This window comes from Xyrauchen texanus, chromosome 17 (genome assembly GCF_025860055.1).
Source record: "Xyrauchen texanus isolate HMW12.3.18 chromosome 17, RBS_HiC_50CHRs, whole genome shotgun sequence".
Lineage (NCBI taxonomy): Eukaryota > Metazoa > Chordata > Actinopteri > Cypriniformes > Catostomidae > Xyrauchen > Xyrauchen texanus.
In genome coordinates, this window is record NC_068292.1 from 30,712,439 (window position 1) to 30,727,741 (window position 15,303).

A 15,303-nucleotide genomic window follows, 5' to 3' on the forward strand; every position below is an offset into this window, starting at 1 on the left:
CACATGCCTCACTTTAAATGATCCCCAAGGGCCCTGAGTGAAATCTTTGGTTCTCTGCCTGTTACATGCCAGTCCAATAAAATATAAGTTTAAACGAACACTTATTAAATTGTGAATACATGTTCAAACTTTTCACTTTAGTTTACTCAAACGAGCAATTTCTTATTTTTGTGACGTGTGAATTAAGTAAGTAGTGTGCTTAAAATGCTCAGTTTAAACTGCAAGTTGAGTGTGCATAAATAAGGAGTAGCCTAAAGTGTTATTGCGTGAAAGTTTATATAATGCTAAAATAAAAGTGAATACACAGAAATCTACTAGGCGAGAATAAGCAAGTAGCATCCCGGATTTCGTTGATAAAGTCATCCTATTCTTTCCATGCATTTTTGAGCATTGAAGGGTGCTTTATCAAAACTGAATGTGACCATCTTGATACGTGACCTGTTGTCAAAAAAGTGTGAAATGATAAGGTGGTGGTTATTTTGAAAGCTGCTCCTATTTTTTGCTGGTTCTCCAGTTGAGTACCTGCCCGCTCCCAGCACGGCACACGCCGGGAGTCAATAGAAGTTAACAAGTCTCCAAAACATTCCTTCTCCTTTTGTTGAAACGGCAACAGACAATACAGGCAGGGAGAGAATAAAGAGCTTTGAAGTACATAAAACCTAAAAGGATGCAGCCAAGTAGATTTAAAGTAGTCACTGATTTCCAAAAACTGGTTTGTATAGAACAATGAAAGGGGAGAGAATATATGGAGAAATTATACAGTGGATTTGTCACTTAAAATATCGGAACTGTCTGGCGGACAAAGCCACATGCTGAGGATTAATGGTTGCGCCAGACCTTTGATTCTGCGCTCTCTTTTCTCTGCCCTTGACAAATTGGATTTTGGGGATGGGAAGGTCGCTGGGCCTATTGTCTCTTGACCGTTTGGAGCGGTTCATTATGCGTGAGGGTGAGGGAAAGTCTCCATGTGACCACTTGGAGAGTTCTACAGCTGCTAAAAGAGCGCAACTCTCTCATCGCGCGGTGCTCGCCCTTGCGCATTAATGTGCAGAGGGGTTGCTTATTGCACCATAAGAAAAGCAGGATCACACACGCCACCGCGTCACTTCGCGGGAGGATTTTAGTCTGGCCTCATCTCAGACTCTCTGCTCATCTCAATCAGTGCCAGCTTGGTCTTCCTGGTTCTGGTACAGCAACACGCACAGAGTCAGCCATGCAAGCGACTCGACCCATCAGTGTGTTTGCAGACTGCAGCATCCCAGTCGGGCTGCGGATAGGACCAGTCCCGGGCATCTTCAAACTGGGGAAGAATGTTTCGGACCGCAAGGAAGTTGGAGTCAAAAAGAAGGTATTTTTATTTTTTTTTTCAGATTCAAGTTTTGCCATGAGATTTTTTTTAATAGGCATTATATCGTAATTTTTTTCCTCTTACAGACTATAAACTTATTGTGCGTAATTTCAAACAAAATAATGTACAATGTATTAATACCACAATCGTATAATTGGCTATGATTTTTTTCTAATTTATTAATTTGTATTTTCTGATAAGAACTAACAACAATATAAAGCCTAATACTGGGATACTAGGCCTACTACTAATAATAACAAATGTAAAAATATTTCTGAGGGAAATATTATATATTATTATTATTATTATTATTATTTTTATTTATTTTTTTTTTTTCCAGGTAAAAATAAGTTAAAGAACATTTAACTTTTTCCAAATCTGGATGCTGACCTGTCACTCATCATTAAGCACCCTCGTTTTAATTGGTTTGTGCTGTCAGATTGGTAATAATTGCGCTATATTAGCAAGACAACTTGCCATTCTATGCCTTTACTTAACCGTCTTAATAATGCCCTTGCCCCTTCAAATTTCACAGGCTTGCGGGCAGGTTATTCCATTTAATTTCCATGGAAATATAACAGTAAATCAGACAGTAACCTCAATTAGTAGAGAAAATAAAATGTTGATAACATTTTATGAACTGGAAACAGTAGATAAGATGTATGTCTAAATATTAAATTTATATGGCATATTAAATATTAGAAGTCACAGTTACAATATATCTCATAAATATTAATGATTGGTATTATTGAAAAACATAAAAAAAGTTATATGTGTTACTGTTCAAATTTAAGGCATGTCATTGGGATGTAATCATACAATATTAGGCCTACTTACTTTAATAAATAAGCTGTAAATAGACTGGAGCTCTTTACGCTGTCTGATTCTGTGATTGATGCACATAAATGTAACGCCCCAGGCCATGGGCGATCATCAGGTGCAATCTCCGTGTCAAATGTCACGCTTTAATCTTTAATTTGTTTGAACAGAATAGAAATGCTTTGACACTCTTCAAATTCGTTTCTCGTATCAACTCAATTACGTGGCCTTTTCCTTGAAAATTATCGCCGTTGTCTAATAGACCGAATAAAACGACATTAACACGCTATTGTTTGAAATACCTTGGGGTGGTAGAATTAATAACGGGTAAAAACAAAACAAAGAAAAAAAGCAGAATAAAAAATGAAATGATTACCATTTAGAAATAAAAAAATACACATAATTCTATGGTTAGATCAATTGTAAACTCTTTCAACAGCTTCAAGAGACAGAGGCAGCATAAGAAGGCACAATGTTATTATTATTATTATTATTATTATTATTATTATTAAATAGCAATTTTATTGAACTTTTTGAGTATTTAAGCTATGCACTAAAATTATTATATCATATTTTTAAGTTTTACCCAGATTGAATTGAGTAATCTTTAACAAAATTAAATGAATAAAACCTACAAGTTGTATACTGTATATACGTTTCATATATTGAATTTTAATTCAATTTTGTAAGAGATAACTCAATTCAATTTGATGGAAATGTGTTATGAAATTGAAATACGTAAATACTTAAATCTATATATATATATATATATATATATATATAACCTTTCGTTATGAGTTAAATAAAACAGGTAGTAAATTATATATTGTGTATTTATAGATTCGCCTGCTGAGGGGGGAATTCGTGGACGAGTCTGGCAGTGCAGTTGCAGATTGGATTGGGTTAATACGCGCGGCCAGAAATAGTCAAGAACAGAACCTCGAGGCAGTCTCGGATTTACCTGGGGGACAGGTGAGCCAAAGCAAAATAATCTAATTAATTTCAACTTTTTCAACTGCAATATGTTTGTCACATTTTAACAAATTTTCTCCCGATTCTTCTCGAAAGATATTCTATCGTGCGCTGAGAGAAATTCAGCCTGGGGAAGAATTGAGCGTTTGGTATTCCAACTCACTGGCACAATGGTTCGACATTCCTACGACAGCAACTCCAACACATGACGAAAAAGGTGAGACAAGCATTCATTTTTTGTTCACATACGCAATGTATAATAATTATACATGATCATTTGAAAAATAATTACAGAACAACCTCAGATATTTTACTTTACTCTGTAGGTTGACCTAATCCCCTCATTCATAAAAATTAGGGAACTTTACAATTAAATCAGTGCCTTTATTTAACCTCTGCAAGCCAATCCCTTACATAATAATAATAATAATAATAATAATAATAATAATAATAATAATAATATTTCCGAGGATTTTAAGCAATACTGCCACCAGCAGAATTAAGCCAAATCTATTCAAATCCGATTTAATAGGCTTAGTAGCTGAGAATGTTTTAGATTATCCCTGTTCAGTTAGTAAATCGAAAGGTCTGTCGTCTGGCAGTCCTCGCATTGATTGGTTCAGAATTATTGAGCTGAGTTTAAGAGCAGCCCTGTACACAAACACTGTATTTGTGTACTACTGTATAAGCGGATGATTACTTTCTGCATGATCTGTCTTATTATTTCTTTTTATATACACTAATTAATTAAAACTCCTGGATGATCTCCCCTGACCAACCAAATGGGCCGATGCGTAGGCCTCAGCAAGGGGAAGAGGTTAACAAATGTCATCTAGTCATTAATATCCATGTATTCAAAAGCAAATACATTCAAAAAGGTGCTCTACGGTAAATTAGCTGGCTGCGTAAGGTATTGTTGGCTACTGAATGCAAACTATTATGTGGGTTGTATATTGCCCTGATTTGAGACGCTGTACTGTGAGTGCTGCTCTCAGGCCCAATACACGGTGCGGTCCTTGACATACGCTTCCTATTCTCAACAGCGTCAACAGATGGGCCAGCCTCATTGTCTTAGGCAACTTGCGATTTCAAGCAACAGCTGCCGTCAATTCCACGGGAAAGCATATAGAGAAAGTCCCTATTCAATGAATTGGTTTGTAAACGCCAGATTGGGCCGGCGCTAGCTTTTTTGATGTTGACAATAAACAACAGGATTTTGCGGATTACAAAATCATTACATCTATATAATTGACCCCAGACTGCCCAACTGGTGTCATGCCAACGTGACGAATACGTTTGTGGACTAGTTGACAGTAGGCTAACGGTCTTTCATTATTTCTTCTATTCTATGTTTCAGGAGAGGAGCGTTACATTTGCTGGTATTGCTGGAGAATATTCAAACACCCGAACACCCTGAAAGCTCATGTGCATTTCCACTGTGGATTGAGCAATGGCAGGGGCTTTGTGAGCACGAGCAACGAGCAAGCGAGAGGTCCAGAGAACTTCAACAGATCTCCGAGATCTGGGGACATCCCGAATAATTCGTCCTCTCCGAAGAATGGCCACAACATCTTAATGTCTGATTCTGTGAAACGGGCAGTGTCCTCGTCGCCATTCGCCAATAAAGCGGGACTATCGAAAAAGTCAAGCTCAGAGGAGCAGGACCGGGCCCTTGACATGAGTGTGACCTCTGCCAGGAACCCCGGACACATGCTGGGCCTCGGTGGGACATCATCTGTGCTTAACAGTATTGGCTTCCATCCCGGCGTCCGTTCTGCTTTCAAACCAATGGGACTTTCACATTTCTCCCTGGCTGAGGTAGCAAGAGATGAGTCCAACGGAAAATCAAACGGTATCGGGTTCAGTAAACTGTTAGGAAACATCAAGTCAGTGCGTTCCTTGAATGCACCATTGCCTAATGCCCATCCCTCCAAATTCACGCACTCAATGGATACCACACCTGCTGTGATTCCCTGTGCAAACTCAGTCCGTGGGTTTCCTTTACTGCCACAATTTGAGGAGACCTCTGCTTTCAAGCATGTTGACAGTCGCAAACACCTTGCACTGTCTCCATCGCGCTACTCCCAACTACCTGCCGGCATTCATTTCGAGAGGTTCTCCTTGCCACAGTTTGATGGTGGAAAAACGTACAATGGAGACTGCAACATACCCCTCATGCCATTTACTGTTTACAACGGAGAGCTCCTTTACAGTTCACCATACTGTCCTCTAAAATGTCACTTTGGCAACCTGCTCAAATACCCAGACTCTGTTACCTATTTCGGGGCACCTGCTTTGAATCCAGATCTGAATACAATTACGAACATCGACAGGGAGATAGCCATGCATACGCAACAGTTGTCTGAAATTGCCGTAGAGAAAAACCGCTCAAGGCTGGAGTCCATGCCCACGTCCAACCCAAACTCGGGCAAGCCCAAAAAGGGACATCTGTGTCTGTACTGTGGCAAATTGTACTCTCGAAAATACGGGCTGAAGATTCACATGAGGACTCATACAGGGTACAAACCACTCAAATGTAAAGTTTGCTTTAGGCCCTTTGGTGATCCTAGCAATCTCAACAAGCACATCCGACTGCACGCGGAAGGAAATACTCCGTACAGGTGCGAGTTCTGTGGGAAAGTGCTCGTGCGCAGGCGGGATCTGGAGAGGCACGTCAAATCAAGGCATCCAGGGCAAACTATCAAAAAATCAGATGATGACAAAATGGACGGCATCTTCGGAGATGCCGAGCAAAAAGGCGACAATGACAGCGACGTTGACGTTTGTTTCACAGATGATCAGAGCGACCAGGACTCGAGTAAAAATAACGATTAATGGACCAATTACTGGACATATTAAAGTAGAATTAGCTCTTAAGTAGCTAACTTATGCATGTACATATTGATTTTCAAATAAGATGTTTAATTTTATAAAGATATTGTAAAAATCCTTGCAGAAAGACAAAGGTTCCCCCAGTAAATAAAAAAAGGAATTCGGTTATTTTTCAGGCACTCATAATGTTAATTAATTTCATAATGTCACATGATTAGTGATATTGAGTACATCTCAGAACACACAATGTGGAGCTGCACTTTAAAAAGACGGGTTTATGGGTTTATGCATTCAAGCGCTGTGCCTCTTGCTTCAACAACTGATTTTCTGACTTCCTCTTTTTTTTTTTTTTTTTTTTTAAATGTTGTCTGACCATTTCCTTTATTTAATTTCAGTAGGCTACTACGTTGGAATTACCTGTAAAAGTCGCACTTTTTATTACCAAAAACATTCAACCCATTCTGTAAAAATTGCATTTGGTGAACAACCTATAGCCAATAAAAATGTTTAAAAGAAATATGGGTGTTTCTATTTAATTGAAAAACTATTGTAAACATGCACTTATGATGTACTGTGGCAGCCGTGGGTGTGTTGTTCATTATTAATTGATATTGTATATGATTATTAATTGACATTATTTACCTTAAATCCAAATACATTGCATTGTCCGTTTTTAAATAAAATAAAATAGGTCCTATTATTGAAAAATAATTATTGAAAAATAAAATAAAACAGGGTTTGATCATAGATATGATTTATTACGATAGAAATTATTTATTTTTCTTTCCTTCTATAAACTTGAAGATATTTTTTAATAATCGGGGTGATTTTATCTTGGATCACCCAAAAACTTCATTTAGGTGCGCTAAATAGGACGAAGTCTCAACTCGAGTTAGGTAACGCGAAAAACAGAATTTAGAAAGTTATTGACACAATTCTATTAAAATCAAATCCTAAAAACATCGACATTGATGGAATTATTTTGCATGGATTTATAAATTGGATTTATTTTTTAAAAAATAGTGTGGGTTGTTAAAACGCGGCCGACAAAATTGGCTGCAAAAATAGGGTTTGGCGGGAATTATTAACTGATAATTTACTCTTAAACATAAGCCCCACTACCATATTGAAGAATGTTTTTCATAACGTAATTTAAGAATAAATTAAAATGTGAAAAGCACAGACTCTATAAAATATGTGAATATTAAAATGGTCCTCTCTTATTGCTAATTATTTGTTTGTCATTCCCATTTTTGCACATTAGACATTAAACAAGAGATATAGTTCTAAATGTTTTCTATCCAAAATTAGAATTCAGTTTCTGGAGGCATTCATGTCACCACCATTACACAGAAATAGGCATGCCATCCTTTGAGTAAATATTGTAATACTGGCTGTTAATTTTTTAATAAGCTTCTATTTTATCATGGTTTCTAATGGGCTATTATGGGGTTTGAGAACACACACACACACACACACACACACACACACACACACACACATATGTAGTGTTTCCATGTTTTATGGGGACTTTCCATAGACATAATGTTTTTTATACTGTACAAACTTTATATTCTATCCCCTAAACCTAACCCTACCCCTAAACCTAACCCTCACAGAAAACTTTCTGCATTTTTACATTTTCAAAAAACACAATTTAGTATGATTTATAAGCTGTTTTGCTCATGGGGACTGACAAAATGTCCCCACTAGGTCAAAAATTTCGGGTTTTACTATCCTTATGGGACATTTGGTCCCCACAAAGTGATAAATACACGCTCACTGTAACCCGGACACACACACACAAGATGAGACAGTCACAATGTAAGTCAAAAACTGCTTTTATTGTTAACAATAAAAGCAGGCAAAAGTACAAACGGGCAAATCCAGTGAAGAGTTGTCGAGGGAAGCGTAGGGTCAAAAGCCAGGGAATCAAAGAGAGTAAAGGGGGCAAATCCGGGAGAGTAGTCGAGGGGAGCGAGGGTCAAAGCCGGGGTAAACAGGATGGAGAGGCGGGTAAACTAACAAAGGGAGTAGACAAGGGTACTAGGGGAATGAGGAGCTGGCAAGCTAAGGGGGTAATCAAGAGGAGTTCAAGAGGGGATCAAAACTAGACGAGACTAGCGGGGGCAAAGACACGTGAAACTAAATACAATAACCAACACCCGTGAAACGGATGTGCTGTGGTATTTATAGGGGAAGGTGCAGGTGTAAACAATGAAAGGTGATGAGACGAGTGCAGGTGAAACGAATAATGGGGTGATTGAGACGAGTGCAGGTGGTCATAATGTTTTGGCCATAGGAGCGTGCATGTGAGCCCGAGGAGAGAGACCTGCTAACGAGCAGGAGATCTCGAGGGAGCAAAACGAGCGTGAGAGCTCGAGGGAGCAAAACGAGCGTGAGAGCTCGAGGGAGCAAAACGAGCGTGCGGGCTCGAGGGGGCGGAACGAGCGTGCGAGCTTGAGGAGTGAGTGTGTGTGCGACGAAGCGGGGATGGGGCAGACGAGCGGGGTTCGTGACAGTACTCCCCCCTCTAAAACGGACGGCTCCTGACGGCCGCGCTCGGTTGCGAGGAAGTGGTGCTGGACGATCCCAACAAACAAAAAAACCCTGAACAGACAACCCACAAAACACACAAACAAAATTGAGGGCAGTCCAAGGGGCACAGAGGGAAATGAGTAGTCCATGGGGTCAATGGGCAGTTTCAAGGCAAGGTCAGGGGGAACATAGCGGACAGGCGGGTGGTCGGGAGATCTAGGGAGCAGCCATAGGGCAGAGGCTGGGTCAGGGGGTCTGGAAGGCGACTGGAGGACAGGGACTGGGTCTGGGGGTCTGGAAGGTGACCACCGGACAGGAACAGGGTCAGGAGGCCAGGGAAGAGGCCACAGGACAGGGAGAGTGTCAGGGGGCCACCGGACAGGGTCAGGGGGCCAGGGAAGAGCCGTGAAAGGCGGTGCCGTCAGAGGCGGCACTGTAGGCAGCTCTGGAGGTGGGGTTCTGGAAGGCTCTGGAGGTGGAGCCGAAGGAGGCTTTAGGGGCGAAGGCCTGAAAGGCTCAGGAGGTGGAGCCAATGGAGGTGGCGCCGTGGGAGGTCCCCGAGGCGACGACCTGGCAGGCTCTGTAGTCTCGGGGGGTAGAGCCGTAGGAGGCCCGAGAGGAGGAGCCATAGAAAGCTCTGGAGTCTTTGGGAGCAGAGCCGTGAGGGGCTCGGGAGGTGGAGCCGTGGGAGGCTCTGGAGGGGGAGCCGTAGGAGGCTCGGGAGGCGGAGCCGTAGGAAGCTCTGGAGTCTCTGGGAGCAGAGCCGTGAGAGGCTCGGGGAAAAAGGTCGTGGAAGACTCGAGAGGCTCTAGAGGTGGGGCCCTGGAAGGCTCGAGAGGCTCGAGGGGGAGACATAAAAGACTCGAGAGACGGAGCCCCGAGAGGCTCGGGAGGAGGAGGAGCCCTGGAAGACTCGAGAGACGAAGCCCTGAGAGGCTTGAGGGGGGGAGGAGCCCTGAGAGACTTGAGAGGTGAAGCCGTGAGAGGCTTGAGGGGTGGAGCCATGAAAGACTTGAGAGACGGAGCCCCGAGAGGCTCGGGAGGAGGAGGAGCCCTGAAAGACTCGAGAGGGGAAGCCCTGAGAGGCTTGAGGGGGGGAGGAGCCCTGAGAGACTCGAGAGGCAAAGCCGTGAGAGGCTTGAGGGGTGGAGCCCTGAAAGACTCGAGAGGAGAAGCCCTGAGAGGCTCGAGAGGAGGAGCCTTGGGAGGCTCGTGAGGCGGAGCCCTGGGAGGCTCGAGAGGAGGAGCCCTGGGAGGCTTGGGAGGAGGAGCCTTGAAAGACTCGAGAGGAGAAGCCCTGAGAGGCTTGGGAGGGGGAGCCCTGAAAGACTCGAGAGGAGAAGCCCTGAGAGGCTCCAGAGGAGGAGCCCTGGGAGGCTTGGGAGGAGAAGCCCTGAGAGGCTTGAGAGGCGGAGCTCTGGGAGGCTCGAGGGGTAGAGCTCTGGGAGGCTCGAGAGACCTGAAAGGCAGAACCCTGGGGGGCTTGGGAGGTAGAGCTCTGAGAGGCTCGAGAGGAGGAGCCTTAGGAGGCTTGAGAGGAAGAGCCCTGGGAGGCTTGAGAGGAAGAGCCCTGGGAGGCTTAGGAGGAGGAGCCTTGGGAGGCTCGTGAGGCGGAGGCCGCGAGGGCTCTGAGGGGCGAGCAGAGGCTGGCAGAGCCGTGGAAGACTCTGGGGCGGAGCAGAACCCGGCAGAGCCATGGAAGACTCTGGGGGCGGGCAGAACCTGGCAGAGCCGTGGAAGAATCTGGGGGCGGAGCAGAACCCGGCAGAGCCGTGGAAGACTCTGGGGGCGGAGCAGAACACGGCAGAGCCGTGGAAGACTCTGGGGGCGCCTCTGCGGTCTTGAGCACAAGACGAGACTGGGGAGAAGGGGCTCTCTTCCTTCTCTTACGTCTTCGGCCAACAGGGGACGTGGCCATGGGGACGGCCGAGGCTACAGGCGCTGGCTCTGGGACGGCCGAGGCTACAGGCGCTGGCTCTGGGGCGGTCGAGGCTACAGGCGCTGGCTCGCCGACCGTGGCAGACATGGGCGCTGGCTCATTGGCCGTGGCGGGCATGGGCGCTGGCTCGTTGGCTGTGGCGGGCATGGGCGCTGGCTCGTTGGCCGTGGCGGGCATGGGCGCTGGCTTGTTGGCCGTGGCGGGCATGGGCGCTGGCTCGTTGGCCGTGGCGGGCAGGGGCGCTGGCTCGTTGGCCGTGGCGGGTATGGGCGTTGACTCGCTGGCCGTGCCAGGCTTCGAGACTGGGGCCGTGACAGGCTTCGGGACTGGGGCCGTGACAGGCTTCGGGACTGGGGCCGTGACAGGCTTCGGGACTGGGACCGTGACAGGCCGCGGGACTGGGGCCGTGTCAGGCCTCGGGACTGGGGCCGTGTCAGGCTTCGGGACTGGGGCCGTGTCAGGCTTCGGGACTGGGGCCGTGTAAGGCCTCGGGACTAGGGCCGTGTCAGGCTTCGGGGCTAGGGCCGTGTCAGGCTTCAGGACTAGGGCCGTGACAGGCTTCGGGACTAGGGCCGTGACAGGCTTCGGGACTAGGGCCGTGACAGGCCTCGGGACTAGGGCCGTGTAAGGCTTCGGGGCTAGGGCCGTGTCAGGCTTCGGGGCTAGGGCCGTGTCAGGCTTCGGGACTAGGGCCGCGACAGGCTTCAAGACGGGGGCCGTGGTAGGCTTCAAGACAGGGGCCGTGGTATGGAACGCTGGTTCAGTTTCTGCCTCCCCCACAGTAAACGAGGAACCAGCGTACAGTAGGGCGAGGTCAATAAACTGAGCCAGGTTGAGAGAGCAGCGACCACCTGGCATGAATGATGAGGTTGGCTCATTCAGTCCACATTGAAAAATGTCTTTCAGAGCCACCTCATCAAAATTCACCTGGTACGCCAGGGCACAAAAATCCATAACAAAAACCTCCAAGGGTTGACTCCTGACGCAACCCCAAGAGTCGGGCCGCTGGCTCCTTAATGTCGAGGGCGGGTTATGAGTTACACAACCGCTGCCTCGCATAAAAACCCCTTGGTCAGCGTCCGAAGAGCCAAAAACCTCTCCGGGGTGGAGAGTTCACGGCGCCAAATATGCATGGGAAGCATAAACGGGCTCAGGGGCAGACACAGGTGACGCAGGGTGACAAAAATCAAAAATCGCGACGCACCTGCTGGCCCTGGGCTGTGAGCGCGCGATCATGACTCCCACCGGTAGATCCTGGGGCAGAGTGCGCTGAAAACCTCCGCTCTAGTGAGCTGCGCGAATTCTCTGCGTGATGCATTGTGACTGTCTTCGGTGAGGTTGGTTATTCTGTAACCCGGACACACACACACAAGATGAGACAGTCACAATGTAAGTCAAAAACTGCTTTTATTGTTAACAATAAAAGCAGTTTATTGTTAACTGCCTGCTTTTATTGTTAACAATAAAAGCAGGCAAAAGTACAAACGGGCAAATCCAGTGAAGAGTTGTCGAGGGAAGCGTAGGGTCAAAAGCCGGGGAATCAAAGAGAGTAAAGGGGGCAAATCCGGGAGAGTAGTCGAGGGGAGCGAGGGTCAAAGCCGGGGTAAACAGGATGGAGAGGCGGGTAAACTAACAAAGGGAGTAGACAAGGGTACTAGGGGAACGAGGAGCTGGCAAGCTAAGGGGGTAATCAAGAGGAGTTCAAGAGGGGATCAAAACTAGACGAGACTAGCGGGGGCAAAGACACGGGAAACTAAATACAATAACCAACACCCGTGAAACGGATGTGCTATGGTATTTATAGGGGAAGGTGCAGGTGTAAACAATGAAAGGTGATGAGACGAGTGCAGGTGAAACGAATAATGGGGTGATTGAGACGAGTGCAGGTGGTCATAATGTTTTGGCCATAGGAGCGTGCATGTGAGCCCAAGGAGAGAGACCTGCTAACGAGCAGGAGATCTCGAGGGAGCAAAACGAGCGTGAGAGCTCGAGGGAGCAAAATGAGCGTGCGGGCTCGAGGGGGCGGAACGAGCGTGCGAGCTTGAGGAGTGAGTGTGTGTGCGATGAAGCGGGGATGGGGCAGAGGAGCGGGGTTCGTGACACTCACACACACACACACACACACACACACACACACACACACACACACACACACACACACACACACACAAAAAAGGTTTTAAATTTAAGTTTTAAATTAGGGTTTTACATTTATAATTTTAACTGAAAATCCAAATAAATAATTCCACAATTTGATGAGAAAACCAATGCTATTAAATTTTTACGTCAAACTATTTACAACAAATCCAAATTTACAACTACATTTTCAACTCATATTTTTTAACAAATCCAAACAGTCAAGTTATAGAAATGCCACCTTAAGGTTTGTAGTTAAAGGTTTATTGGATAACTGAAAAAAAAAAAAATACAGCATTTACCATCCACACAGTATTCTCTTATTATTTCTTTCTCTGTCCCTCTCCACACTGGTGTGTCCTTGATATGGTGCATTCTTCATCTCCTCTGTGGAAACACCTTGGCACTCACACTGTGGCAAAAACATGTGTGACTTTCCCTTTCATTGTGTCGTCTGTTACCAGTCACATCTCTGTCTTCAAGGTACTGCCAAAACAAAACAGGCTGCAGGTTCTTGCATCAGCCCCTGACAATAATTGCTTTTATCTCGTGTAGTAGATCAAATGAAAGAGTATATACTGTATACTCATGTGTAATTATTTCTGTACAAAATAACTTCTGTTTAACAATACAGACATGGTTAGAAAGTCTGGGTGAATACGTGCAAAGGCTTGTAAATATTAATGTGTTATTTCCTTCCCCTTGGGGAGTATGCTATTTGATAACTTCTCTCGTTTTTCATTGCTAAGATGATAGATCTTGGATCTGGGCCAGAGATGGTCCGTTAAACTCTCACCCACCATTGCTCAAATCAATTAGAGCCATTATTAACACAGACACAAGAAAGGCAAATTGTTAAAGAGGCTCTTGGCTTTTCACATAGTCTGGGAAGTTTGGAAAAACTTTAACATATCCAACAGAAATTTTATAACTTTTTCCTCACATCTGAAAAATATTGAGAATTGACTAACATAATAAAAGTGATAACCAACACCATAAATTGGATGTCTATCAGTTGAATAATACCAAACAAATGTGTTTTACCCAAGTAAAATGACAGATTCATAAATATTCAAATGTGCAGGTTTTTGCCTCTACAATGAGCATGCTGCTTTTTATGATGCAAACTTAATTTCACTTGACATATAGCATAATCTTAAAATAAATACAAAAAAACGTATAGCTTGTGAAAAATGCATTCTGTTTTGAATTTTGCAATAGCAAATATTCAGGACTGGCCTTAAATGCATACAAATAGGAAACGAGATTTATTGCAGCCATTGACAGCTAGGTCAAGGAACAGGACCTGCACCTCTCCACCCATTCACTACTCAACCTATTGAAATTTTAGATGTTTATTTCAGACTTGCTGGCCATTAAATATCTAAGTATAGAAAGTGAGTAGACAGGTGTGTGTGTGTGTGTGTGTGTGTGTGTGTGTGGCATGAGAGTGAAAGCATTGAAAGCCAATAAGGTACAGCATCCTTCATCCTCTTCAACCCTCCATAAGACAGAAAGCTCTGTGGCACAAGACAGATACGAAATACTAAAATGGAAATAAGAAAGTGACAAAGTCACAAATGTAAATCAGTACTAGTATTATTAAACAGATATTCCGGGTTCTATACAAGTTAAGCTCAATCGATAGCACTTGTGGCATAACATAGATTACACAAAAATTATTTTCGACTTGTCCTTTCCTTAAAAAAAAAGATGAAAAATCTGGGATATAGTGAGGCATGCCACTTACAATGGAATTGAATGGGGTCAATATGTAAACATTAAAATACTCACAGTTTCAAAATAATAGCCACAAGTGACATGGCAGACAATATGAGTGTTGCTAACCTTTTCTTTATATCCAATTTTGTGATGACGAATTGCCGTAAACACAAAAACCCTTCAATCAACCGTAGATTTAAACAGCTTTACAGCTCAAATAAAACACAGGTTTTAACAGAAGATTTAATGTAAGTGCTTTATAAATGAATAAGCTTCACATTCCTGCATTTAAACACTAAAAAAATTGGCCCCATTCACTTCCACTGCAAGTGCCTCACACTGAGTCGAAATTAGTGGCGTAACCCGTATCTTACTGGTCTCAGTGTAGAGAACCTGTTGGCTGTGGCTGGCCCTCTTTCATCCTGATCCCCAGTGCAGCTGCAAACCCTGCACTGCTTGTATTTACACCACTGGTCAAATAATTTTTTTTTGTTGTACAGCTCAAGTGCTGTCGGCTGAGCTTAACTTGTATTATACCTGGATTGTTCCTTTAAGGGTGTAGAATAATTATAATAAGAATAAGTAATAATAAGAATAATAATAATACAAAAAAAAATTCTGTTACTAGTTTAGATGTTGTTGGTTCACCTGATTTTGAACAATGACATCAGAATATAACTGGCCAGTTTTGCGGTTCTGACAGTGATTAACAGAATAGCTGTTAAAAGCTAATATCTATTAAAAAAATGTAATAATTTGAAGCTATCATTGCAGAAAGGGGTTCATGATTATTATTAAATGTTTCCTATGTATTTCACTTGTGTACAACACAAAGTACTGTATACTGTATACACCATACAGAATTCAAAGACACCCAGTCATTTGACAGAGGTCAGTCATTTTGTGGTGCTTTTAGGACACTTGTGTAAACTCTTCATAGCCCCAGTCCTTAGCTTTGCAAGTGCAATGCTCTATCAGTTGAGCTACCATGCAATTT

General features: G+C 44.0%; 1 protein-coding gene across 1 annotated transcript; it reads left to right on the forward strand.

Moving 5' to 3' along the window:
• The first annotated feature begins 1,212 nt into the window (after window positions 1-1,212).
• LOC127658448 (PR domain zinc finger protein 13-like) lies at window positions 1,213-5,974 on the forward strand. Its single transcript, XM_052147758.1, has 4 exons — window positions 1,213-1,348; window positions 3,008-3,139; window positions 3,236-3,356; window positions 4,497-5,974. Exons 1-4 carry the CDS (start codon window positions 1,214-1,216, stop codon window positions 5,972-5,974), a joined length of 1,866 nt encoding a protein of 621 aa, XP_052003718.1. The 5' UTR covers window position 1,213.
• The last annotated feature ends 9,329 nt before the right edge of the window (window positions 5,975-15,303 follow it).